General features: G+C 46.2%; 1 protein-coding gene across 1 annotated transcript in view; it reads left to right on the top strand.

Annotated features, from left to right (window-relative positions):
• Window positions 1-26,365, top strand: part of SHANK3 (SH3 and multiple ankyrin repeat domains 3) — a 1,519,554-nt gene that overhangs the window by 403,751 nt on the left and 1,089,438 nt on the right. The window contains exon 5 of the mRNA XM_069229472.1: window positions 15,729-15,800. Within this exon, the coding sequence (XP_069085573.1) occupies window positions 15,729-15,800 (72 nt within the window). The remainder of the gene's footprint in view (window positions 1-15,728; window positions 15,801-26,365) is intronic.

Raw genomic sequence — 26,365 nt, forward strand, 5'->3', positions numbered from 1 at the left:
CATTTTTCCTTCCTCCTTCCTTTTTTGCTGAATTTGTTTTTGTTGGTTTAGAACTCTGCATACTTTACTACTTCTAACCAGTGCTAATTCGCCTGTGCTTCCACCGTAAAACATGGTAACATTGGCTTATACCCAATTGACATATTTAATTTCCTATAAGTCCTCAGTAAAGTGCACTACATGTGACTAAGGCCTGTAAATTAAATGCTACTTGTGGGCCTGTAGCACTGATTGTGCCACCCACATAAGCAGCCTTCTAACCATGTCTCAGGCCTGCCACTGCAGAGCCTGTCTGTGCAGTTTTAAACACCCAGGCTAACCTGGCAAGTTAACCCTCTTGTCAGGCCCAAAACCTTCCTTTTTAATACATATAAGCCACTCCTAAGGTAGGCCCTGGACGGCCAATTGGCAGGGTGCAGTGCATTTAAAGAGTAGGACATGTACTTTTAATTTTTATACGTTTTAGCAGTGAAAACCTCTTAAATCATTTTTTACCTTCTCCATTCATACAGACCCTCCTTTTGAGTGTAAAGGCAGTCTCAGTCTTAGGACTGAATTTCCTGTAATATAGATAGAGGGGAGTAGTCATGACAGGTAAGTTGCTTGAGGAACGATGCTACAGGCTGCTTTATATACACCTAGTTGACCCGCTCACTGGGAGAACGCTCCAAGGGCATTGATCCAATTATTTCTGTACTCCATCTTCTTTCTCGATTGAGAATTTTGATAGGTAAACTGGACAATATCCAGACCCTTCAAGCCATCCTTCAAATAGAATCCATCCTTTAGACAGGATGACAATGAGTGTATTTGTTGACGAACACATAGCGGTCTAGCCAGCATCTTCCATGGTCTCCAGTCAGTGATGTTGATTGTGAAAGGGTGTGTGCAGTGCCTCGTCCGGTATATTGTGCAGTGGTGGATGCCACTGAACAGGGGTGGCAGGGTAGGATTGAGCAGGCACGACAGAGGGTCCAAAAAAATAAATAAACCAAAAAAACCAAAAACCCTTACCTTTGAAGGTAAGACACGTTCGTCTCCCCTGGGTCCTCTTCCTGGCTTACTTCGCCCCTCAGACTGGGAGTGGGAGTCTGGGCATGTTCTCCACTCGTCTTTGCAATACACTTGGGTAGAGAACATGCAAAGTTGCATGTCTGTTTGGCCCAACACAGCGGGCCAAATAGACATGCGTACTTTGTGTGCACATAGCCCTCCTCCGGCCCCCTTCCTCCAGCACAGCCCAACCCCGCCGCTTCCTACAAGGAAAAATAAAATGATAATATATAGTGTACGTTATTATAATTTTCTTTTTCTTTTTTGGGAAATCCAGCGGGTCGACGCGTCTCTTCCTTAGCGGAGGAGCCGCTCCTGATATTGTGTGTGTGGACAACTGTGCAGTGCCCCCATGGGTAGACTTAGTCTTAGTAGTTTAGCGTGCACTGCGACACATCAGCCTGGTACACTGTGTGTATGAAAGGCTGAGAGAGCTCTGCCCTGCAGCCCACCTCAGGGTCAACACGCACCCTCCCTCCCACTCTTTGGTTATTCATGCTGCTGGGTGACCTTGTAACCATTGTCATTAATATAAGACAGGGAGCACTCGCGGAATGTCAATAGGCAGCTGTGAGTGTCCTGGTCACACATTGACTCCACAATCAGTACTGGCTCCCAAGGTCTCTGTCAGCAGTCCAAATGACTCTGTCTCCTGGGGACTACTGCAATGTCCCAGAGCCTGACAAAAGTCTAAGTGACTTTCTGAGCTGGGGGCTGATGCCCAGTGTCCCAGAGTCTGACAACAGTGCAAACCACTCTGTCAGCTGGGGGCCGAAGCACAGTGCAAGTAACTGTCAGCTGGGTGTTGATGCACAATGCTAGTTTGTTAGCTGAGGGCTGATGCACAGTCCAAAGAACCGTTAAATGGAGGCTGATGCACAGTGCAAGTAACTGTCAGCTGGGGGCTGATGCACAGTGCAAGTAACTGTCAGCTGGAGGCTGATGCACAGTGCAGGTTACTCTGCCAGCTGGGGGCTGATGCACAGTGCAAGTAACTGTCAGCTGGGGGCTGATGCGCAGTGCAAGTTACTCTGTCAGCTGGGGCTGATGCACAGTGTAAGTAACTGTCAGCTGGGGGCTGATGCACAGTGCAAGTAACTGTCAGCTGGGGGCTGATGGGCAGTGCAAGTTACTCTGTCAGGTGGGGGCTGATGCACAGTGCAAGTTACTCTGTCAGGTGGGGGCTGATGCACAGTGTAAGTAACTGTCAGCTGGGGGCTGATGCGCAGTGCAAGTTACTCTGTCAGCTGGGGCTGATGCACAGTGTAAGTAACTGTCAGCTGGGGGCTGATGCACAGTGCAAGTAACTGTCAGCTGGGGGCTGATGGGCAGTGCAAGTTACTCTGTCAGGTGGGGGCTGATGCACAGTGCAAGTTACTCTGTCAGGTGGGGGCTGATGCACAGTGGAAGTAACTGTCAGCTGGGGGCTGATGCGCAGTGCAAGTTACTCTGTCAGGTGGGGGCTGATGCACAGTGCAAGTAACTGTCAGCTGGGGGCTGATGCGCAGTGCAAGTAACTGTCAGCTGGGGGCTGATGCGCAGTGTAAGTTACTCCGTCAGCTGGGGGCTGATGCACAGTGCAAGTAACTGTCAGCTGGGGGCTGATGCGCAGTGCAAGTAACTGTCAGCTGGGGGCTGATGCGCAGTGCAAGTTACTCTGTCAGCTGGGGGCTGATGCACAGTGTAAGTAACTGTCAGCTGGGGGCTGATGCACAGTGGAAGTAACTGTCAGCTGGGGGCTGATGCGCAGTGCAAGTTACTCTGTCAGGTGGGGGCTGATGCACAGTGCAAGTAACTGTCAGCTGGGGGCTGATGCACAGTGCAAGTAACTGTCAGCTGGGGGCTGATGCGCAGTGCAAGTTACTCTGTCAGCTGGGGGCTGATGCACAGTGTAAGTAACTGTCAGCTGGGGGCTGATGCGCAGTGCAAGTTACTCTGTCAGCTGGGGCTGATGCACAGTGTAAGTAACTGTCAGCTGGGGGCTGATGCACAGTGGAAGTAACTGTCAGCTGGGGGCTGATGCGCAGTGCAAGTTACTCTGTCAGGTGGGGGCTGATGCACAGTGCAAGTAACTGTCAGCTGGGGGCTGATGCGCAGTGCAAGGAACTGTCAGCTGGGGGCTGATGCGCAGTGCAAGTTACTCTGTCAGCTGGGGGCTGATGCACAGTGCAAGTAACTGTCAGCTGGGGGCTGATGCACAGTGCAAGTAACTGTCAGCTGGGGGCTGATGCGCAGTGCAAGTTACTCTGTCAGGTGGGGGCTGATGCACAGTGCAAGTGACTGTCAGCTGGGGGCTGATGCGCAGTGCAAGTTACTCTGTCAGCTGGGGGCTGATGCACAGTGCAAGTAACTGTCAGCTGGGGGCTGATGCACAGTGCAAGTAACTGTCAGCTGGGGGCTGATGCGCAGTGCAAGTTACTCTGTCAGCTGGGGGCTGATGCACAGTGCAAGTAACTGTCAGCTGGGGGCTGATGCACAGTGCAAGTAACTGTCAGCTGGGGGCTGATGCGCAGTGCAAGTAACTGTCAGCTGGGAGCTGATGCGCAGTGCAAGTTACTCTGTCAGCTGGGGGCTGATGCACAGTGCAAGTAACTGTCAGCTGGGGGCTGATGCGCAGTGCAAGTTACTCTGTCAGGTGGGGGCTGATGCACAGTGCAAGTAACTGTCAGCTGGGGGCTGATGCACAGTGCAAGTAACTGTCAGCTGGGGGCTGATGCAGAGTCCAAGGTCTGCACAGTGATCTAAGGGAGGGCTTAGAAAACGCGCAGGAGTCCGAAAACAATCTAAGTGACTTTCTATGCTGGGGGCTGATCCACAGTGCCCAAGACTCTCATAACAGTGCAAGTCGCTCTGATGAAGAGGCCCGGAGTCTGGCAAGAGTCCAATTGACTTTCTGAGCTGAGGGCTGATGCAAATACACAGCAATCTAAGTGACTTTCTGAGCTGGAGGCTGAGGCACAGTCCAAGAGTCGTATTGCAGTCTAAGTGACTTTCTCAGCGAGGGGCTGAGGCATAGATTACCCTTGCTCTGACAGCAGTGCAGGCGACTGTGAGCTGGGGGCTAATGCCCAAAGTACCAGTCTCTGACAGAAGTCAAAGAAGCCCTCTGACCTGAGGCTGATGCACAGTGACTCAAGCGCGGAGCAGTCCAAGTGACTCACTGATGCACAGTGACTCAAGCGCAGAGCAGTCCAAGTGACTCACTGATGCACAGTGACTCAAGCGCGGAGCAGTCCAAGTGACTCACTGATGCACAGTGACTCAAGCGCGGAGCAGTCCAAGTGACCCTGCCATTCCGGCCTGGACTGATGCAGAGTGCCTCAGGCTCAGACGGAGTTCTAAGTGGCTATGCTATGCAATGTACCAGGGTCTGACATCAGCCCGAATGACTCAGGGATCTGAGGCTGAAACACGGTGTCTCGTGCAATGGCAAACATCTAAGTGGCCCTATGACTTCTGAAATGCTTTTCAATTTAGCTGCTTCAAGGTGGGTACCTTAGAGGAGGCAGAAAGTCTAGGGTTTTGTTTCAACATTGGCTCTTTTCAGACCTATGCTGAGAGTCTACTATACTGCCCGCCAGGCTCCGGCTCCAACTTCCTGGCCACTTTTGGAGAGGCCCTAGCACAATTACTACTACAATATGCAAATTTCACTTAATTAGGAGATTTCATCTATTACTTTGTTACCACTAATAATTCTGGAGCAACTAGCCTCAAAGAGACTCTAACAATTCTAGGTCTTCCTCAATTAGTGGAAGCACCCACTCATTTAGCAGGCAATACCCTAGATGGTATCTGTACCAACCATCCTTCCCGTAGGAACTAGTAACTCAATAATGGTCGCACCATCGACTAGTCCAGTTCAAACTGATGGTTGATGTTAATAACTCTCCCAATCCCTGAGCTGACCACAGCCCCCCTACCCTTCGTAAATAGGTAAAGATGATGATGAATCCTATTCTCATTACCCAGCTTTACATGACCTCCCCTTCCCTTACAGGAAGACTATTGAATGATCTCAATTTGATCAACCACTGGATCACGAATACAACCAATCAGTGAGCACCCTTAGTCCACCCTGACAAATGCTGTGCAAACCCACCTGCACCCTGGTACTTCCCACTGCGGCAGAATGAAAGCTCCACTGTAAGCAGCTCGAGCATAAATGGCATCAGGCCTGCAAACACAAGGACCTGACCCGCTTTAGGCTCACCCAGAAATCTTATCATAATCTGATTAGGGAGGCCAAGCAAACCTACTTCACTAGTCAAATTGAGCAGGCTAGTTCTGATCCAAAAAGATCTTCCAAATATCCAAATCCTTTCTACAGCCCAAAGCCCTAAAGAGGGAAATCTCCCCCACTCTTCATCCCCTCAGGCTCTCTGTGATTAGATCTCAGTTTTTTTTAAGACTAGATGTTAACCCTACATTGTGCTTTTATAACCCCTGGCCCCACACTTAACCAGTGTCAGGATAAGCCAGCTTTTAGACCAGGCATCCTTGGTGTGGTTTTCCCTAACTTTTGCTCTCTGAGCTCTTGTTTTCTGACTTACTTTTTGCTGGCTCTTAGGATTCTCGCCGCTATACCACAGCTGACCAGTGCTAGAGGGCAGGTGCTTTGTACTTTAAACCATGATAACATTGGCTTAATCACAATTGGCATATTTAATTTACTTGTAGGACCCTAGTAAAGTGCAATATATGTGCGAGGTCCTGTAAATTAAAACCTACTAGTGGCCCCGCAGCACTGACTGTGCCATCCACTACAGCAGCCGTGCAAACATGTCTCAGGCCTGCCACTGCAGAGCCAGTGTATGCAGTTTTAAACTGCCATTTCTACCCAAACCCTCCTTTTTTTTTTTTTACATATACGTCATCCCTAAGGTAGGCCCTTGTTAGCACTGAGGACAGGGTGCAGTGTATTTAAAAAGCTGGACATGTACTTTTTAGTTTAACATGTCCAGGTAGTGAAATACTCTTACATTTATCATCATCAAATAAACTTTATGTGAATAAGCCATAAAAGCACAGCATTAAAGTACCATACATGCAGAAGTTAGTAGCAAAGTCAATGAGCAATCAATTGAATACGAAAATGTTACAGTTCAAAACAAGTTCAAACAAATACCAAATCACTAAAAACACCCCTAAAAATTGCAAGTATATAATTTACATAAAAATAAGATGTTAATTTTAACGGCTATTTCTTAGTCTCAAAGTGGCTTTTAAAAAACTAACCACATTCAAAATTATATCTACAGGAAGCATTTGAAGATACGTAAGTGCTGGATGGACTTGATTAAAATTCACTTGCTTAAAAATAGGAATAAAAACCGATCATGCGTACTGAGACCCATTGTGAGGTAGAGCTCCATATTGGAACAGGTTCTCAACAGAATGTGATTACGTATGTGTTGCTTGCATAAAGCAACCTGTTCTCTAATCTTAGCCCTCTGCTGCAGAAACTGAGCTTTAAGGTTTAACCGGTCAGCCTTCACTATACGCTCGGACACAACAAATAGCTCATTCCTGCATAGAGCATACAAAGTATCCTTGATGTACTTGATCCAAGGAAAACGTTGAGCGTGGTCAAGGGTAGACACAATCGTTTAGAATCTCTCTATTCAGCTTAGCCTCAAGTCTAACCCAGGCCTCAACCAGAGAGAAAGGATATGAAACCCTGTAATATCTGAAATATAACCTTCTCCCAATTCTTAATGTACAGTGAAAGTATGGGCACATTTCGACGCACATCAAGACACAGAAAAGAAGCATTTTACAGTATCTGTAACTCGGACTGCTTGGCACAACCCCAAACCTCACTCCCATATACCACCCTGGACACACACTTGGCTCTATACACTTGTAACTGGGCCTCCAGCGGTTTTATACCCAAGTGTGCAGCAAAATTAGAAACCGCTGCATTGGCTCTTACAAAATCCTCTCTTTTCTGTTTGACCAAAGGGTGCCAATTCAAAAGTTAATCAAACATTATTCCTAAATAGGAGAATGTACTAGTCTTAGGCAAAGCACTGTCACCAACATAAAACAAATTTCTTTTAGTAAAGTGCGGGCCAACCACCTTGACAAATGACTTCTTGACATTAACTGTGAGATCTAGGTGTTCCACAAAGGTGACAAACGCATTCAACAAGGCGACAAGGACTGCAACCCCTTTACATTTCTCTTTTTGGGGCTTGGGTGTAACCTGCTTTCTTCTGGGTGAAATTTGAAAACGAGGAAAAGCAATTTTAAACCTGTAAATCATTCAGTACCTGTAATTACTTTTAAATAAAAGAATAAACAGAATAATTAATCATTTTCTAGAATGCAAAAAAAGAAGCCCATTGAGAAAAGGAGCAGTTAATTTCTTCCTTCTTTATCATATTGTGAAATATAATTTTTACAGCAGCCAACAGGATGGTCTTCTTTGAATCCATGTATATGCTATTACCACTTTCCTGGGTCTGTTTCTTTTTGTTAAGAAAATGCTGTTTTCAACATTGTATTTGGACTATGCATGTCTTTTTTCTTTGTACATAAATTATTACTGATTAAAATTACTGACGTTTAAAAAAAAAAACTTTTAAATTAACTTTTCACTGCTGCAAGACCTATCTCTTCAATACATTACCATTGGGATTAACTTAAAAACTCTTTTAAGTGTAGTTTCCATTTCGGAAGATATAGTAATATGGAGTTTGGTGTCTCTGGACTCACTATTTAAAATCACAACCTATGGTGAAGGTGGATTTTAAATTGTAAGTCTGAGAATGCCATTTTTAGAAAGTTGGCATTTTCTTACTTTAACCATTCTATGCCTCTGCCTGTCTCTGAATACACGTCTGGCATGGATGACAGCTGTGCTTTGTGCATTCCCTGTAGATAGTCACACACAAAGGGATCTTGGGTGTGACATTTGTATCCTGATGGGCCATCACCTGGGTGATGAGTCTTCCTCGGCTAGATGGGAGAGAGTAGCTGACACCTACATCTGACTAGGGCTGTGCCTCTCCTCATACAAAGGGGCTGCATACCCTCCTGTACTGTGGCTGGAGCCAGGGAAGGAAGGGAAGTGACCCTGTGATCTTCATAGGCCTCTTTTGCAATCTCCCTCACTTCAAAGACTCATTTTGGTATAAGTACCGGACCTCAAACCCCACCAAATCAGTTCACTTTTGTACCTGAGGAGACTCTGCCAAGAAGAGGAGCTGCACTGCCAGGAGGGACTGCCAGTTTGCTAATTCTTCTTTTGTGTTGGCCTGCTGCCTGTTAATCACTGTGCTGTTAGGAGGGACTGCTACTTTGCAATGTGATTTGCTGTGTTGGCCTGCTGCCTCTTGCAGTGAGAAGGACTGCTCCTTCTCTACAACCTCAAAGGAAATCTCAAGTGACTCTAAGGGCTTGTTGGCTTTCCCCCTGTTGGAAATCTCAGGGCCATTAGAGGTTTCAACTCTGCATCACTGAAGTGGGACTCTGTCTCTTGTGAGTCTGGCAGCAGTAGGTTTTCAACGAGGAGCCATGTGTCTGACTGTTCCATGTGTGTGACACGCTCAATCTGGTCAGCATGGGTGAGTGCTTCTTTGTTTACCAGCCCAGCGCGTGTTAAGCACTTTTCAGCATTTGTCAAGTCAGCTCGTGTGAGCGCTTCTTGGTTTCCAGCCCACGGCCTTTCAAGCACTTTCCAGCATGTTACAAGTCCGTACTGTGACCAGCCCAGCTGCAGAGACTAAGAATATCTGCACACGTCCATCCAGACATCAACAAGGTACTATGAGTGGGGGAGCAGAGCAGACTGCTCAGCCTCTGTGTGCATATACCCAGAGAGGCTGCAGCTCTGGCCTGCCTGTTGTGTGCTTCTACCCCAAATTGACACCCTGATCCTGAGGGGCCGGGGAAGCCACGATCCCTTGTAAATCATTCCAGTCGGGAGACTGCATCGGAACTATGATTATGAGTGCTTTCCCAGTACTCCATTAAAAAGACCCCACTGTAAACCCCTAAAAGGAGTGTCTACATATTTCTGAGCAAGCATAACATTTTTAATGCTATGCTTGAAACATGATAACTTATGCAAATGTAATTGGACTTTTGTTGTTTTGGTCTGTTTTTGATCAAATTAATATTCTTTTTTTTTCTAACCTGATATGGAGTCTTTTTGTGGTGTTTTCACTATATTACTGTGGTTTAGGTGTTCCACAAATACTTTACACATTGACTCTTATGTTAAGCCTGACTGCTCTGTGCCAAGTTACCAGAGGTTGAGCACAAGTTAATTTAGGGAGTGTAACTGACTTACCTTGTCTATGTTTGTGGTCACTACTTAGAAAAGGTGCATACCTCTGTCAGCTAGAGTCCCAATTTCTAAAACTGGCTAATGTTGCATTAGTCTCTTTCCAGGAGATTTCATTATCACAATCTAGGAAATCTATTCTTTCTTACAAGTCAGGCTCCCACTGTGATTCCTGTCCTCCGCCATTCCAAAGATGGCCATTGACACAGTAAACCCATCAATCCATCAGATACTTTCCACCTCCCTCTCCAATGCCGATGTCCACAAAGCCTGGAAATTGGTGATTGTTAATCCTCTGCTTAAAAGCCCCTAGCAGACTTTTCAATACTGGCCAACTTCAGGCCCATATCGTTGTTTCTCATGCTGGCCAAAAATTGAAAAAAAAAATTAAATTGTCAACTTAACTCCTTCCTAGAGAACTCCAACTCACTACATGCCTGCCAATCAGGATTCCCACAAAGCACTGTCCTGGATCAGATCTTTCCTAAGGGATAGGAAACAACCGGTAGCCTTGGAACAGTTCTCATAAAGAGAGGTCAGTAGCTTTCAGCGTTCCGCAGGGCTCGCCGCTTAGCCCTGCGTTATTTAATATCTCCATGGCCCGTCTGATATCCCTAATAGCCTCCTATGGCGTGACTACCACATCATATGCTGATGACACTTAATTGTTCCGATGTCTAGACAAAGGCTCATTTGGATTCAAACGTAATTAAAAGGACTGCTTCACCAGCATTATCTGCTGGATGGAAAAGAACCACCTAAACTGTAATATAGATAAAATCTAAATTATTTTGTTCATAAAGTCATCCTGTTCTCCCCCATGCAATGGTGGCCTAACTCTGTCGCCTTACCCCCTACTACAGTTGTAGTGGCAAAAAACCTGGGTGTCAAATTCAATACCAGTCTCTCCTTCCACCGTCAGACTCTTACAGTGGTGGGCATGTGCTTCAATCTGATCAAATCTCTTTATAAAATCGAATTTCTTCCCCTAGCTGCAAGGAAAAAACAGTTGCCTTTGCTTTATTACCCTCCAGACGTGACTTCTGCAGCAGTCTTTATGGAGGAACTTCAAAGCAGCTGCTCCACAAACTTCAGATGATACAACATGTGGCAGCTAGATTCCCACTCATGCTCCCCAAACAGAGTTCGGCATCTGCAGTGCTTAGAAGACTTCACTGGCTACCAATTCATAAGAGGATCTTGTTCTAGGTTCGTGTTCTAATATTTAGAGCCTTCAATTCCATCGGTCCTTAATACCTTGCTTCCCCGTTCTGCTGTCATAGAACCCGGAGGATAGTGAGATCCTTGAATACCAACCTTCTAAAGCCTCTACTGCTCGGACTTAAATCCTGGGGTGAGAAGTCTTTAATGGCTCTAGGCGCTAAAGCCTGGAATCAGCTTCCAGGTTCACTTCGAATCATAGACAATGAAGCCAGCTGAAAAAAGAGTCCGAAGGCCTGGCTCTTCCTTGCACCTGACTCTCTCTGCCATGCTTTAATCTAGTCTGATCTCCTGGTTTCTCTCTCGTGTGACATCAAGTTTAGGTTAAATGGGTATCCATATTAGTGCTAGGATGCTCTCCTGTGAGTGACAGCACGCTCTATAAATGCCTTATTCATTCATCCATTCTATGAGCTCAGGTTTGATGCATGTTGTACCAGTGTCTGAGAGCAGTGCAATTGACTCTATAAGCTAGAGTTTGATACCCACTGTACCCTGGACTGTCAGCAGTGTAAATACATCTGTGAACTGAGGACTGATGACAATGTCCCAATGTTGGACAGCTGTTTAGGTGACTCCTTGAGATGGACACTGATGCATTGTGCCATAGCATCTTCCAGCAGATGAATGACTCTCTGAACTGGTGATGATGAAGTGTCACAGGCTCCATAAATAGACCAAAGAACTGTTACCTGATTCTAATGCACACTGTCCCAGTTTTTGACAGCGGTGCAGGTAACTGTGAGCCAAAAGCTGATATACAATGATCCAGAGTGAAACTTTGACAGCAGCACTACTGATTAAGTGAGCCTGGTTGATGCACTGTGTCCAAGGGTTTCACAGACTGCAAGTCACTCTGAGCTGGGGTTGATGCACAAGATCTCAGGCTCTGACGGTCGTGGTCACTCTTAAAGCAGCCAATGGTCCAAGTGACTCTGCGAAGATGGCTGGTGGACAATGTGCCATGGTCTCACATAAGAGACTTGAACTACCATCTGGTACACAGTCTAAAAGGGTTTCATAGCAGCACAATGGACAGCAGTGCAAGTGGGTGTGAGCTGGCAGCTGTTGCAGAGTACTAAGGGTCTGACAGCAGCACAAGTGACCGAGTTAGGGGCTGGTGCAGTGTTGCAGGGTCTTCCAGCGATTGAAAGGGCTCTCCACCACAACCTAAAACGCCACTGATTGAATAAGGCAATAGAGGTGGCCAGGTGTTCGGACACATGAGTTTCAAGTATCATCTGTTTAGGTCCAGGAGTAAAAGACAAAATAATTATCATCTAATTAATGATATTCAACATCTTGCAAACAGAGCTACGCCAATCTAAATTTGAGAAACTCTGTCCTGGAGATGGGGCAGGAAGATGCCATTAAACAGACCTCCGAGTCTGGATGGATGTTACCTCCACAAAGAAGATCTAGGGGGTGTTTTCCTGCTACAATACTCAATTCTTCTCTAGGCTGACCAATAAGTATTTACATCGACAGACGTATTATACATCAGACATTCAAGGCCGATCCTGTTAGACTAAGCTTCGTTTATAGATTGGACCAAGTGAGTGCAAAGATCTTGGTACACAGACTCTGGCACTCAGTGAGTTCCTAGCATTTCTGCCTCAAGAATGTATTGGTTGTATCATTTACCCAGCTGAAGTTTAACAAATCTAATAGGGGATATCATTATACCTTAATATCTTGGCCAGATTTTCGAGGGTGAAAAAGTCGAAAGGTAACTGCGTTTAGCAAAGTGTAGATTTGCTATTCTTAACATCTCAACATCTGCGTGCCTTGAAGATGTATAAGGTATACAAAATCTATAAATACTTACCAGTAAATAATTCTGTCCTTGATATTATGGCGGCCATGATATTAAGGTTTAACTATATTTCTTACTCAATACTCAGGACAAACAGCCTCCTACTCAGATTGTGATTTCAATCTTTATTTTATTATGACGAGTCCCACTGCTGTCTGTCTTCACTCCTGAGAGCTTCTTTCCTACACATCACTCCCACAGCTGGTAACTTAATTGTATGTATGCAACCCTACACATGTATTGTTGTTTTAACCAGGACCATGAGTCTTTTCTAAGGGAAACAAGTTGTCCATCTGAGTATTGGCATTAATTAAATATCTCAAATGAATTAACCATAGGAATCATGGCAACCATTCTCTTAATTTCCAAACGACAGAATTGCGCTCCTGCCAATATTGACTTCTTTGTTTTTTTTTAAACTATTCAATGTAAGTGCACTTAGCTTCCAAGAAGACCCACCGAATTGATCAGTCATTATTGTGTCATCCACATTCAGAAGGCAGCGTGTAGAACACTGTCTGTTTCTGGAAGGAAAATCCCTATCACCCTCCGTGTCACAGAAAGTTCTGCTTGGCATAGATAGGAAAGGAAATAATAACAATGAGTACACTGTTCCGAAGTGACAACTCCTCAATACTAACTTAGAAGAGAGCAAGGGTTCACCCTACATAATTGCAGGAGCTAAACCACTACTCAGAGTTGGAAGTTACCAACTATATATCGTAGGTATACTGTGTAAATTTCCAGTCCTGATATTGAGACCAGATAACTGACTTCTTAGACCATGAGAGTTCATTTCTAGACAGGCCAACCCTCTCTTTTATAATTGCTGTTTCTCTTCAGGAAGGCTTAGGGTTGTCCCTTTCTAGCTTTTCACTCCCTTGTGGGTATTTATGTAGAATGGAAGGGAACCAGGCTCAAGGACACAAGGGGGCATTAAAGTGGCATAGTGTTTAACGAGACCTGAAGTCCAACAGGGGATAAAAGCATTGCTTAATTTGTAAACGAAAAAGTGCTGGTGGGTGGAACTCTCAGAGTTTCACTCTGGAATTCCACGGAGCTACATAAAAAACTCCACTTGATTCCGCAGAGTTCAGCGAGAGGGCAGAGTTCTGGCATGTTGCAATGCTTGCGCTGATGTTTTGCACCAGGAGCTTGTTCTATGCTGTAAAATCAGAGTTAACTGCACCATGCAGCGCACCAGAGGGTGCTGTTTCTTTCTGCCTCTCAAGAAGATGTTCTACTTGAGCTGTAGCTCTCTTAAAGTGAATGCTTGTGACCTACTGCAACTGCCCGTGCTGAGAAATCTCCCCAAAAATTGTACTAGGGGATGCAAATTTTTGCTCGCACTTGCCAACTTAACTTTGGTGAGCCGCACACGAGAAAAAACTCTGCCACACTGTGGTTGGCTGAGTGGGTAAAACCCAGCAAACTCCACCGCCGGAGCAGAATTTTTCACTCGCCCCCCTGTGATTTTGACACTTGAAAAGGGCATGGTGTCATGGTTCATGTGTCATGTTTATTGAACAAGGTTTAAGAATGAGACACAGTGGTACTCAATAATCCACCCTTCTAGGCTGTACATCTGTGGCTGAAGCAGTTGTGACTTTTCTGATGGCACTCTCTCTCTGGACTGAGTCTCCCTTTTGCCCATGCATCAATATAGACTAAATTTGCTCAGCTAATATCTTTAATGCGAGGCAACGTGGACTAGTGACTAGAGCTGCCAAATTGGGGAACCAGAATCCAGTCTTGGCCTTAGTGCTTGACTGAGCATTGTGTAATACTGGGCGAATCATTTAATCTCCATATGCCTAAAAGAAACTCATGCAACTTGTGAATTTTGTATTTGTGCCCTACTTGATGTGATCGCAGTCTTGCAGATTGTTTCCCATTCCCACAAGTAATGTGCATCACTCCATTGCTTTCTTGCTAGGTCTGCACTATACAAATACCAATATATACATAATCCCGACAGCTGTTTTCTTCTCACAGAGATTTTCCCCTTTTTCCTCTGTCGGAGGTCGTTCAAATTCCCATAGAGGAGCAAGCTCCTTGGCCTTTCACAACTCAGCTTCTTAGGTCTAATCAGGACAGAAAGACCAGTGGAAAAAAGTGCCACGCCCATCAGAAAGGCAACCGAGTCAGGGTCTGAAGACTTTCATCAGCAGTCTAGTTCTCTAGATGTACCTGGCACAACTTGGCAAAGATTATACTTGAAGAATTTAGAGGCACATTACTCAACAAATATCGTTTTAGATGAACAGTGTAACAGCTTAATACATATCAATATCCCCTCAAATCCTTGGAATGCCTGTGGTGGCAGCTGGAGCGCGAAACTTCAGGAGCACGCTTCTTTGGTTCAGGCCTATGGCAAGAAACAAAATGTGTGCCAGGCACCAGTGCCTGTTTGGCCAATCTCCTCTCTATATGACAGAGCATTAGTATTCCGGGCCGCCAACATTTGATCTACAGTAAAGTGGTCCTTGGATTTTTCCCATTTGACGCACTTTAGAAAAGCGCTAAAAAGCACCTGCTCTGTTCACCTTGTTAAACTTAGAAATCAACCCAAAATGTTTCACTGGCGCTTCCTAGAAGCCTCAAAATGTTACAGTGTGGCATGGTGTGGTTATTATGAGAATTTGTCTACTACACTCTACCTGTAAGATGGCACTGCAACACATCAAAACTGTACACGCATTTCATAAAGTTCTGGGATTTCCATCGATCAGATTGTTTCTTGGTTGTGTTTCGTTGCATTTGATTAGCAAATATTCGATAAATGTCTTGTTATAAGGTGGAGATCTTTGTAGAGTTGTGTTTGTCTCAGTGAGTGTGCGCAAGGACTTTGCTGTATTCTTTGGGTTTTCGTTCAGCTGTTTGGTGGGTTGTGCAGTGTCTGGCCAGTGCAGTGCAGATGAGCCTTGCTAACCACGTAAATAGCCGTAATATGACGATTTTATGTCTCAGATTTCTTTATCTGAGATGTATGTTTGTGTGGTGAGCGTCAATAGTGTTGATTGGATGCTCTTTGTGAGCTAAGTGGCTTTGGTGGATCATCGGATGCATGCAGGTGTTGACCGCCGTTTATCTGTTCTTTGTAGTTAACTGCAGAGGGGTCTTGTAGAATACATTGTTCGGTGGAGAGTGGTCACACGTGGGAAGTGTGTGGGATGCATGTGGATTTGTCTGTGGTACTGAAGAGTGGTTGTGGTGGGTCTTGGCTCCGAGTGCCCAGGTGATTGTATCATACAGCTAGCTAACTCTTCAATAAACACATTGCCTCCGAGTCCCGTCACCAATAAAACCAAATGTCTTTTTTCTCCCCCTTTGTCTCCCTCACAGTTCCGATATAAGAGGCGAGTTTACACCCAGAGTCCTCTGGACGACAAGCAGTTTGCCAAGCTCCATACCAAGGTGAGAGCGCGGCTTCCTCTGGGGGTGGGTGGGGTGTAAAGTGCCACCGTCCTGCTGCCACTGTGAGCTGATACGCGGAAGGTGTGCGCGTGCGCGCGCGTGTGTTTCCACGCGTGAGTGGACTGTGTGCGTGTTGTGCTTTGCCGGGGGAGGTTGCAGGCCTTCGTGTCTCCTCGTGAATGGGCTGCTGTAGTTTCCTGGCGGGCAGCGCTGGGGGTGTTGTCTGTGTGTAATGCGACTCCAGCAACGCGCACCACTGCTGCTTGGGCGCGCGCGGCTCTGAATCGTGTCACCTGTCGCGGGTGGTGACCTGATGTCTCCGTTCACATCTGGGATGGGAAGGTGGGGTGCAGCAGGGTTAGAGGGGCTCATGCGGCGCAGGTAGAAGCCCCGCTGCTGTGGCTCACGTGGGTGACTTCGATAGCGTCTTTGGCCAATACTTTGAAACGTAAATGTTTGAACTTGTGCGTTGTTTATGCAAGTGCCCTACTTTTCCACAGCTCTTGATTCTGCCGGTCCACCTGTTGCTAAGCAGCCCCTCAATGAGCTGCGAATGGCTGCGTCTGGCACAACGAGCCATGCCGTCCCCTGCCCAGAAAGACTGTGGTTTCTCTGAGCTGTGCCTTTGACTCTCTTTCCTCTAGTTTCATTCTGCCTGCGTTTGGATCGGGCAGTCGTCTTCCCTTCAGGCGTGTTCCATTTTCCTTTGTGTGCTCCCTTCTCTGTATTTCTACATTTCCATTGCTTCTGGGGTGCGTTTTTCCATTTCAAAGCATCTTAGTGGGCAGCAGGTGTGGTCACAAAGCCCGCGGGAACAGCAGACGGACGAGATTCCAGCACGTCAGCCCGAGGTGGTCAGGGAGGGCTTGGGTAGGAATGCAGCAGCCTTGCTTCTCTTGTTGGAAGCTTTAGAATTGAGCCCTCCCAACCCCCCAGCTCTGCAGCCCAAGCCTGGCTGTCCATCATTACTCGCCCTACTTCTCGCCACCCTGGGGAATTTCATGGCACCCTTTCCAGGAGAGGCCGCATCTGTGAAGTGTGTGTGGTGAGGACCCAGGGTGCTTTGTGATTAGTGCTCACAGGTACCATGTGGGGTTGGACATCAGTACTGTGTGGCGAGCATCCACAGCGCGGTATATTGAGGTTCATCACCTCACTCATATATAGTGAAGCTCATTCTTATTGGTGAGGGCCAGCACTGCTGTCCAGGGAGGGCCTAGTGCATGCATGGTGGTGGCCAACGGGGCTGAACAGTAGGAGTCTAGGTGAAGTCTGAGGTTATAGGGTACTGCATGGTGACAGCACACAATACTGCATGGTGGTGGCACCTACTACCTCACACACTGACAACCAGCAATGGTCTGTGAGGGTCTGCAGTACCCCTTGGAGATGGCATGATTTGCACCGTGGTGACAGTCCACAGTACAGTGTGGTGAGGTCTTGTCTGTCACCAGCTTGTGTATGACATGTTGTCCTGTAGTCTAGGGTGCTCGACAGGTACCACCACCTGAGATATTAAATTCACCTCTTTCTATCACCAATACTGCGACAGACGCCACGCAGAACAGGGGACGAAGGGTGTTGGTTAGGACTAGAGGATGAAATGGAGATTATTGCTACACCACGGATTCTGTTTCATAGTCAAGGTGGTTGCTCTCAACAGAGGCCGAGGTCTACAGAAACCTTCTGCGCGCCTGCAGAAGCATCTCTACCCAGCCAAACAGAGCTCACCCATGCACTGGTCTGTTCTCATTCTATATTTTTTTCACGCTGGTACTTTCTAACAACAAAGCAACCACTAATTTCTCTTTGCAAGGAGACACTTGCTTTAGTCACACAGTAAATTAGATGTACTTAGCTGAGAGGGTGACCTAGGAAGAGGACCTTGGAGCACTGTTGGAAGATGGCCAGCAATAAAGCGTGTGCAGTGCTATAAAGCTATGCCTCACAATGCCACATTGAGGAAAATACAACGTGGAGATGTTCATAGAGCATACTCCACTCCTCAAATCTCTACCAGGGAAAGAGTAACCCAGATACCCGGATGTTCAAGGGTTGTTCCTACGTTTGTGGTGATCCTGTGCATAAGTACTGTGTTTTTGTGGACTATGGTGATTGTATGAGTGTCAGAGGTCTCGGTATGGTCACTGGTACCTTCATTGACCCTCTTTTTATCTGGCAAAAGACATCTTAACATGAAATGCAGATTGACAGCCAGGTGACTAGGGCTCAGCATAGTGTTGACTAAACAACATATCACCTTTCGATCTTGCATCTCCATACAACCTAGAGCTTTTCTAGGATATCACACATCTTACAACCAAGTTGTTCATTGTAACATTTCTGCCTTTTAAGGTCTACTGAAATCCAGTAGTGCTTTCTTCACTTCAGGTTTTGGCTTTTTCCTTCTACCTTGCTTTTTCCATCAGAAGAATGACCTTGCTGTACAGTTTTGGCTGTTATGCTGTTCTGATTTTGTTATGTCTGCCGACGCTTCTAAAATCTAATACAAAAATAAATACATTGAAATGCTGGAGAGAAGATTCTTTAGCAGAGACGATAGCACATTATCTACATTCATATCACACAAAGAATGTCAGGTCTTGCATGGGAGAGACTTAGGGCCTTATTTACAGTTTGGTGAATGGGATATTCTGTCCCAAATGTGGCTAACACGCCATTTGCCGTATTACTAGTGGAATAGGCTATAATGCGCTTGCTATGTGGTGGATGGGATGAGTGGCAGCTACGCATTTCAAAGGTACAGGGGTGGCTGAAGGTGGGGAGAGGGGAGCGCACAGTGGGTGCGCCCGGGTGGGTAATGCGCAGGGGTTAATATTTTTTTGAAAAACGGGCCTGGTGCAGCAGCTGCCTCGCCTTCCTCTTCCTGGTCCCAGCAGCTTCAGACTGTGCAATCTCTGCACTGCTCTCATGCTATTATGTAAAGGAGGAGAAGTGGAAAGCCATTGAATGTAAAAGGATTGTTTCTGAAGAGTTGGTGATAATATGAAGAAAGAATATTCCTAGCTGTTTAGGATATAAGGCGGTCTGAAGTTTAACTGAGGAGGACTGTGGCCTTAAGAATTGAAGTATATCAAATTGGTCCCCTATCTTTTTAGTTCTGATGAAGACCCGTATGTGACCCCGGAATTAGCCGGAGAGCCAGAGGGGGTCGAAACGTTGACGATATTATTTGAGCCTGGATGTGTTTGTTTAGGATAAAAGAAGGACCTTTGAATGGGGATTTACTACTCTTACAAGTGTATTCAAAGATTCAATGTGTAAAAAGTTTAACCAACAGGCTTTCCTACAAATTTGTGTTTTTACCAGTTAGGTGGGAGATTGATTTTCTTTTCTTTCTTTTTTGAACACGAGCACTTGCTTTTGACACTCTTTCTGTCCTTCTTTTTTTCTGATAGGGGTATCTGAGTTATATTAATTAATTTTGTATGTAAATAAAGGAAGTTTGTTTAATTATTGCTTTATGATGCTGCATGTATATATGAGTGTTTTTATGTTCGAGTCGGTCCAAGAGTGGGCAATGTAGTCTATTGACCTCATGGTATTACCAAGCATGAGAGCTGCATGGGGATTGGCCTGAGTGTGCTGGTTTACTGCTCGCTCAGGCACAAGGAGTCTGTGCTGTTTCTCCAACCCGACTGTCAAACATAGACGGGTTGGAGAAACCTAACTGCGCATGTCTGTTTGGCCAGCCTAAAACAGCCGGCCAAACAGACATGCACAGTTAAGTGCACTCGACTCCCCCCTCCCATTGCCTGGTCTGGCCACTCCCCTCCCTGCAGAGGCTAGCTCAGCCAGCAACTGAAAATTAAAACAATAGTAACATATTGTTTTATTTTTCAGCTGGTGGCTCTGAGCTACCGGGGCGACGCTCCTCCTCCATTGCAGAGGAGCCGCGGCTAGATTGGATACCCACCATTTTTGTGACAGAGTCTCCCAGCTACCTTACCCCAAACAAGGCTCCTAAATCAGTCACTTGCTTGCTATATCAGTGAGTAGCGAATATAGTTTTGTAAGTTAGGACTTTCTGCTGTCATGCCTTTGCATGAAATACTGTCTTGCAGTCCGTAACCACCGCACTTGTCTTATACTTATTAAAAATATATTTTCCTTTCATCTTCCATCTCTGAGGCATGTCTGGCTTTTTTCTCTATGAAATCTTCCCCTGTACATTGCAATCACTGTGGTTTACCACTGATCTTTGTGTGAAGTCTTCTCCTGTACACAATGAACACTGACACTGAATTGTGAGCTGATCTTCATTTGTAGTTTATGAGAGCCATGAATGGTCTGAAATTGGCTTCACGATACTGCCTTCTTGTGTAGTTTATAAGCATCGGGATCTTTATGAGACATTGGCTTGTGCATATACAGACTTCTTCCAGAAGCAACAAACAATGTTATACATCTGACGTTTGATTTTTTTATATATAGTCTTCCCTAGGCTATACACAGTAGGGTGTGTCTGTTACTGAGTGGGTTTTAAAGTGCGGCTTGTCTGAGTCTGGCTGCAGAGAGCTGTGCAAGAGCTTACACCTGGGCTGAGCTTCCAGGCGCACACATCTGTCTTCCCTTCGTCCGGTGAGGTTCATGAAAGGTTTTCTAGGACCTGAGGGCTCAGTTTCGCACATGCAGACTATCGGCTTCTGAAGGCCTTTCTCGGATCTTTGCCTGGATCCACAGCATCAGAAATCTGCCAACACTCTGGCTGCATCTGTAAAGAATAGTCTAGAGCTGAGAGGCAGATGCCATAGATCATGCCCAAAGCCCATTCCTCATACACAGCAGTCTGTAAATATTGATGCCAGAAAGCCAGTCATTGAACTACACATGCCACTCCCAAAACTGAATCCCAAGTGGAAACCTGAGGACATTTTTTGCAATAAATCATCTTTGTCCAACATATTTTCAGTCATACCACCACTTTAAGACTTTTTTGTATCACCTACCAGGGAAAGCCTCGGAATTCACAATGGAACTATAACATCTTATCTCTCCTCTCATTCTCAAAGTCTCCAAGTTTCTAGAATTAAGTGACTTTAATGTGTAGGGCTTGGACTTCATTTGCCAAGGACGAGTTCACTGATGGAGACATATACCTTTCTCTGTTTTACTCAAATCATGACCATGCCAAATCACAAATAATGATTGATATGAGTTTCTCTTCAGATGATTTTACTCTCACCCTTATTTACATCCCTATGCTATGGTTGCATCATGCAGTTATTCTAATTTACCTCAAATCGATGCAATTCAAGTACACAAGACGGATCCTCCCACCACCGCTTTATTAAAACATAATTTTTCTAAGATTACCAAGTTGTCCATTCTACTCATTTAAGCCCAGTGCCTTCTCAGGTCTCCGTTGATGCCCAGACATGGAATACCTTAGTTACTTCAGCTCTAAATGAATTAGTTTATTTGCAACAGACAACCTCCTATCACAACAGACTTCACAACTCACACAACAAGGAGTTTTCTTCTTTGTTACTTGAGCAGAACATTCAATTTTGAAAATGGCTAAATTGTGCCAGTGCTATATGATCTGGTAACTCTTTTGGTACAGCTTCAGGTCTTCAGGACCGGAAAAGGGCTTGCATTTTTACATTACTGAGAATGCCTCAACTGGACAACTCAATTATGGGCAGTTATAGACCTATCTGCTTTTAGCCAGTCAGTGCCCGAGTAACAGAGAAAGGTTAATGCACAACTATCCTCCTTCATTATTCCTGCAATAGCTGTGCTCAAGCAGGGTTCCAGCCCTGCCATGGCATGAAAGGTGCTCTGATAGTTCTAAATGAACTGCTAATTATACTTGGTCAGGGTGGCATGGCGGCATTGATTCTTTTCAGCTTCTCCGCTGCCTTCGACACTGTGTGCAATACAAATCTTACACATTTGCTGCAGGGGTGTGTGATTGGAGACATGGTTTTAACAAGCATTTGCAATGTAATAGGTCTTGCATTTGTGAGAGTTAGATCTATTAGCTTTGTAAATGACTGTGGGGGTCATTCTGACCCTGGCGGTAAAATCCGCCAGGGCCAACAACCGCGGGAGCACCGCCAACAGGCTGGCGGTGCTCCCTTGGGCATTCTGACCGCGGCGGTACAGCCGCGGTCAGAAACGGAAAACCGGCCGCTGCCCTGGGGAATCCTCCATGGCGGCGCAGCTTGCTGCGCCGCCATGGGGATTCCGACCCCCATACTGCCATCCTGTTCCTGGCAGTTTTGGCCGCCAGGAACAGGATGGCGGTATGGGGTGTCGTGGGGCCCCTGGGGGCCCCTGCAGTGCCCATGCCAATGGCATGGGCACTGCAGGGGCCCCCATAACAGGGCCCTACCAAGATTTTCAGTGTCTGCCATGCAGACACTGAAAATCGCGACGGGTGCAACTGCACCCGTCGCACCCCTTCCACTCCGCCGGCTCCATTCGGAGCCGGCATCCTCATGGTGTTTCCCGCTGGGCTGGCAGGCGGCCTTCTGGCGGTCGCCCGCCAGCCCAGCGGGAAACCCAGAATACCCGCGGCGGTCTTTTGACCGCGCAGCGGTATTCTGGCGGTTCCAGCCAGGCCGCCGGCTTCCGACGCCGGCCGGGGTCATAATGACCCCCTGTGTCTTTTACCTCTGTGTTTTGGTTTTGAGTATAATGGATGTATGCCAGGTGCCACAGCAACCCTCCCAGGCCTGTTGCTGCAGGAGAGAGGACACAACAAGGCTGCCATCTTGGGAGTGTTTTTGCCTCATTCTTACAGACTGGCGGTGATACCCTAGAGATGCAACCTTTCTAGTGTGTTTACCTAAACTTTTATAGCACCAAACAAGCCACAAGGAGGCACCATCATGGCATTTAACTCAGAGAATGAGGGGGTCAAAAGAGTTAGGAGCAAAGAAAATGGAGAAGCCATATATTTCTGTGTAAAACTTTTAAAGGAATTATTCCTTTACATGGGCAATAACACCCTAACTTTTAAAAACATTGATTGTATGCAAAGAGAACAATAGAAGAGGCAGCTTAACTGCAAATTCATTATAGAGATTTTGTTAAGAATGGCATCTGCTTTGCAGTGCTGTGAGTGCAGTTCTGTGAAATGGCAGAACCTGTATTACCAAGCGCTATATAAAAAAAATGAGTTATTCCCAGACTGCCCCAACACGCACCAGGCAAAGAACCCTAGGGGACAGGATGTGGCGTAAGGGCTAGAGCTGCCGACCTTGGAGCTGGGAAGCAAGGATCAAGTCTTGTCGCCGGCTCAACATCTTGTGATTCTGGGCAAATTACTTAATCTCCCCTTGCTACCAAAAATGAAGGTGTTCTTGTGTTATGTAAACAGCTCTAGTGTAAAATGCTGTCATACCTTTTTATTGAGCTTGCACTAACTGAACTCTAATTGAAGAGACCCAATTTACATCCAAAAGCTAGATGTTTTTTGCTATCAAGCTTGAGGCCATGAAGTGCTTGGGTCTGGAGTCACAACTCATTTTCCACCATTTTGGAGGCAACACCTTTTGCTGCCTTCTTGCCCAGGACTAACCTATGTGCTATGTGGGTTACCCTCTGGAGGTTATCAAGAGCACGTGCTATTGCCTTGTGTTAAGCTTTACTCAAGTCAGTTGGTTAAACCACCAGCGGCAGAGGTCTTGACAGAACAAGAATGTTACAGATTACAACACTGACATAGCTAATTCACCTCTTCATCTCTGCAAGGTCGATGCAAATGAATTAAGGAGATTTTGTTAAGAATGGCACCTGCTTTGCAGTGCTATGAAATGGCAGAACCTGTATTACCAAGGACTATATAAAAAAATTAGTTATTCACAGACTGCCCCAACACACACCACACAAAGAACCCTTGGGGAGTGGATGTGGCGTAAGGGCCAGAGATGCCACCTTAGGTGCTGGGGAGCACGGCTGGAGTCTCGGCGCCAGCTCAACATCCTTTGATTCTGGGCAAATCGCTTAATATCCACTTGTTACCAAAAATGAATGTGTTCTTGTGTAATGTAACCGGAGCTCATGTAAAGCGATGTAATACCTTGTATCGAGTATGCACTATATAAAATTGCAAAAAAAATAAAGCGCTCTAATACCTTCGTTTTGAGTGCGCTACATAAAACTGCAAAACAAAAAATAAATAAAAAAGACCCAGCAGACATTGAAAAGAAACAGCAAGAAGCCCGAAACCAAGGAAGATGAAGAAACAACATACTGCCATGAGAGCAGCAGTGCGGCAAAAGAAAAAAAGTGCACCGACACAAAGCTATCTGGCCGATCGTGCAATAATCCATTTAACACTGTCAGTCTCCCAGGCGGTAACAAAGCAGTCCATAAGGAGGGACAAATGTAAAGCATTTACCAACAACACCAAGGGATTTTTGAAAGGCAGGCTCAGGATCAAATGAAAGTGATGGGTGTGAGATGGGCGTAATTAAAGCCCACAGAATAGATGACAACAGATCGAAAAGCAGTGCTTGCATGCTTCCATGCTCGACCTAAAAAGGGCTTCCTCTTATCTTTCAGACTGCAGTCAGCTGGCCACCATGCCTCTTTGCAGATCCTCCTCTAAACCTTTGACCTGTGGGGTGCTGCAAGGTTCTGTCCTTGGTCTCATTTGTTCAAACTTTACTTCACTGCTTTCTTTAGGTGTTAGGCTGATGACATATATCTTTTAGTGAGGTTGAATGAGAACCCCGATCTTGCAAGCAGCAATTTCCACTGTGGTCTCATACTGGATGTCACCCAGCTGTTTGAACACTGGCAAAACTGAGTAAGTGGTGCTTGTGGGACCCACCATCCCTCATTCGTTGGCATTGTGGTCGCGTACCCTGGATGCTAGTCCTTATCCTATTAGGATGGTAAGGGGCCCAGATGTACACTGTGGTCATGAACTTTCCATTAAGCATCAGATTACCAGGGTCTCTGTAACCATGTTTTTCCATCTCACGGTTCCTAAGAAGGTAATAGCTACCATTGGCAAAGACAGTAGGTCTGGCTGCCTGTTAAATCAAGAATAAAAAGTTCAAAAAGCCAGATGCAGTGAAAAAATCACCCAAACAACCACTTTTTTTTTTTTATAATGCCCCTATGAGAAATAATTTAATAGATGATGACTCCGAGTGCTTGCCTGATGCAAAACAGTGCCTCATACTTTGCAAGGCAAGCACTGTATATCAGGTGGAATGATACACAAACAAACAATAGACTGATCAGAAATACTCCTGAGTGAAGCTAAAGTCCACGCGGTACATTTTACAGATTTGACAACAATAGGTTCCAGGGTGCTCCACTGTTAAGCAAGACGAAAAAGGGGAAGAAGTAGGGCAATGCACATTCAGGTCCCCTCAGAGTGTGTGTACAGATTAAAACATGTAGTTCCCTGCATGTAAGCCGGCCCCAAACCCAACTGAGCTCCCAGGGCCACTTGTCATAGCCTGGAGTACTTGTCTGGGTACACAATGGTGTCAGAAACGCAGCAGCTACAGCCACCAGTGCACTTCTGTGCGAGTGCGAGCACCACCAGCTGCTTCCTTTCTGGGGCATTTGTGAATATTCTGAAATTAATAGAAATACATCTTGTCCTTATGTTGCATAGTAGAAGCGTCGGTAAGTATGGATGTTGACGTTGTGTGAACCTACCTAGAAAGCCACAGAGCGCTGCACAAGAAAGCTTGAGATGTAACCGTGTTAGAGGCTTTTGCATTTTTCCAGGGCCTCTTCATTTCCATTCCTGCTCATGCGCTCGGTGGGGCCGGGCCTCCAGGCTCTGATGTCTGCGATCATCTCCACTGCCAGGACAGGGTCTCTGTTTCCTTTGAGCGGGGGTCCAGCAGCCCGTGGATAGCTGGCTGAAAGCCTCGTAGGGAGGATTCCAGGACAGTGAGCTGGGACCCTTCAGGAGTATCCGATGTGCTCTTGGCAGGCTATCAAACACAGAGGCCACATCCTCTTGGGGGTATCCTGTAGCAAGCCACAGAGTGGTCACTGCATCCAGGCGCCATTTCGGACGCCTCATTGGCTGTGCTGAAAAGAGCATGTGGAGGGCCTGCATGTGCTGGTAAACTTCACACACTCTATCCCCAAGTATTCTCCCTCCCAGCTCCCTGATCAGAGCCTAGGTGCAAGGAGCAAGGGCTCAATCAAAGCTCACGTCAAGGCTGATGCTGACTGTTTGCTGGCCCTCATAACTCCCAGCACGTCCAACAGAGTCTTGGCAATGTCGCATAAGTGACCAGAACATTCGCCTCAGTGTTTACTGAGGGGTTGAATTTATTAATTCAACCCCGTTTTATGCACCTTTGGATGCCTGCTTATAAATTGAACATCTGTTACTGTTTATTGCATCTTAAGTAAGAAGTTTATGGGGGTGCCACAGGGCAAAGTGAGCTGCGGCGCTGGGATTGCACTGAAGCGACACCGACACACGGCGGGGCATTAACTGGCTGCCCCCAGTTCAGAGGAGGAACAACCAGAGTCCCGAGTTCCACTGAGGTGAGGAGAGCGGGCGACGTCCAGTGAAGGGCAGCGAGTGGCCTTTCAGATTTGCAGCC

This window comes from Pleurodeles waltl, chromosome 4_1 (genome assembly GCF_031143425.1).
Source record: "Pleurodeles waltl isolate 20211129_DDA chromosome 4_1, aPleWal1.hap1.20221129, whole genome shotgun sequence".
Taxonomy (NCBI): domain Eukaryota; kingdom Metazoa; phylum Chordata; class Amphibia; order Caudata; family Salamandridae; genus Pleurodeles; species Pleurodeles waltl.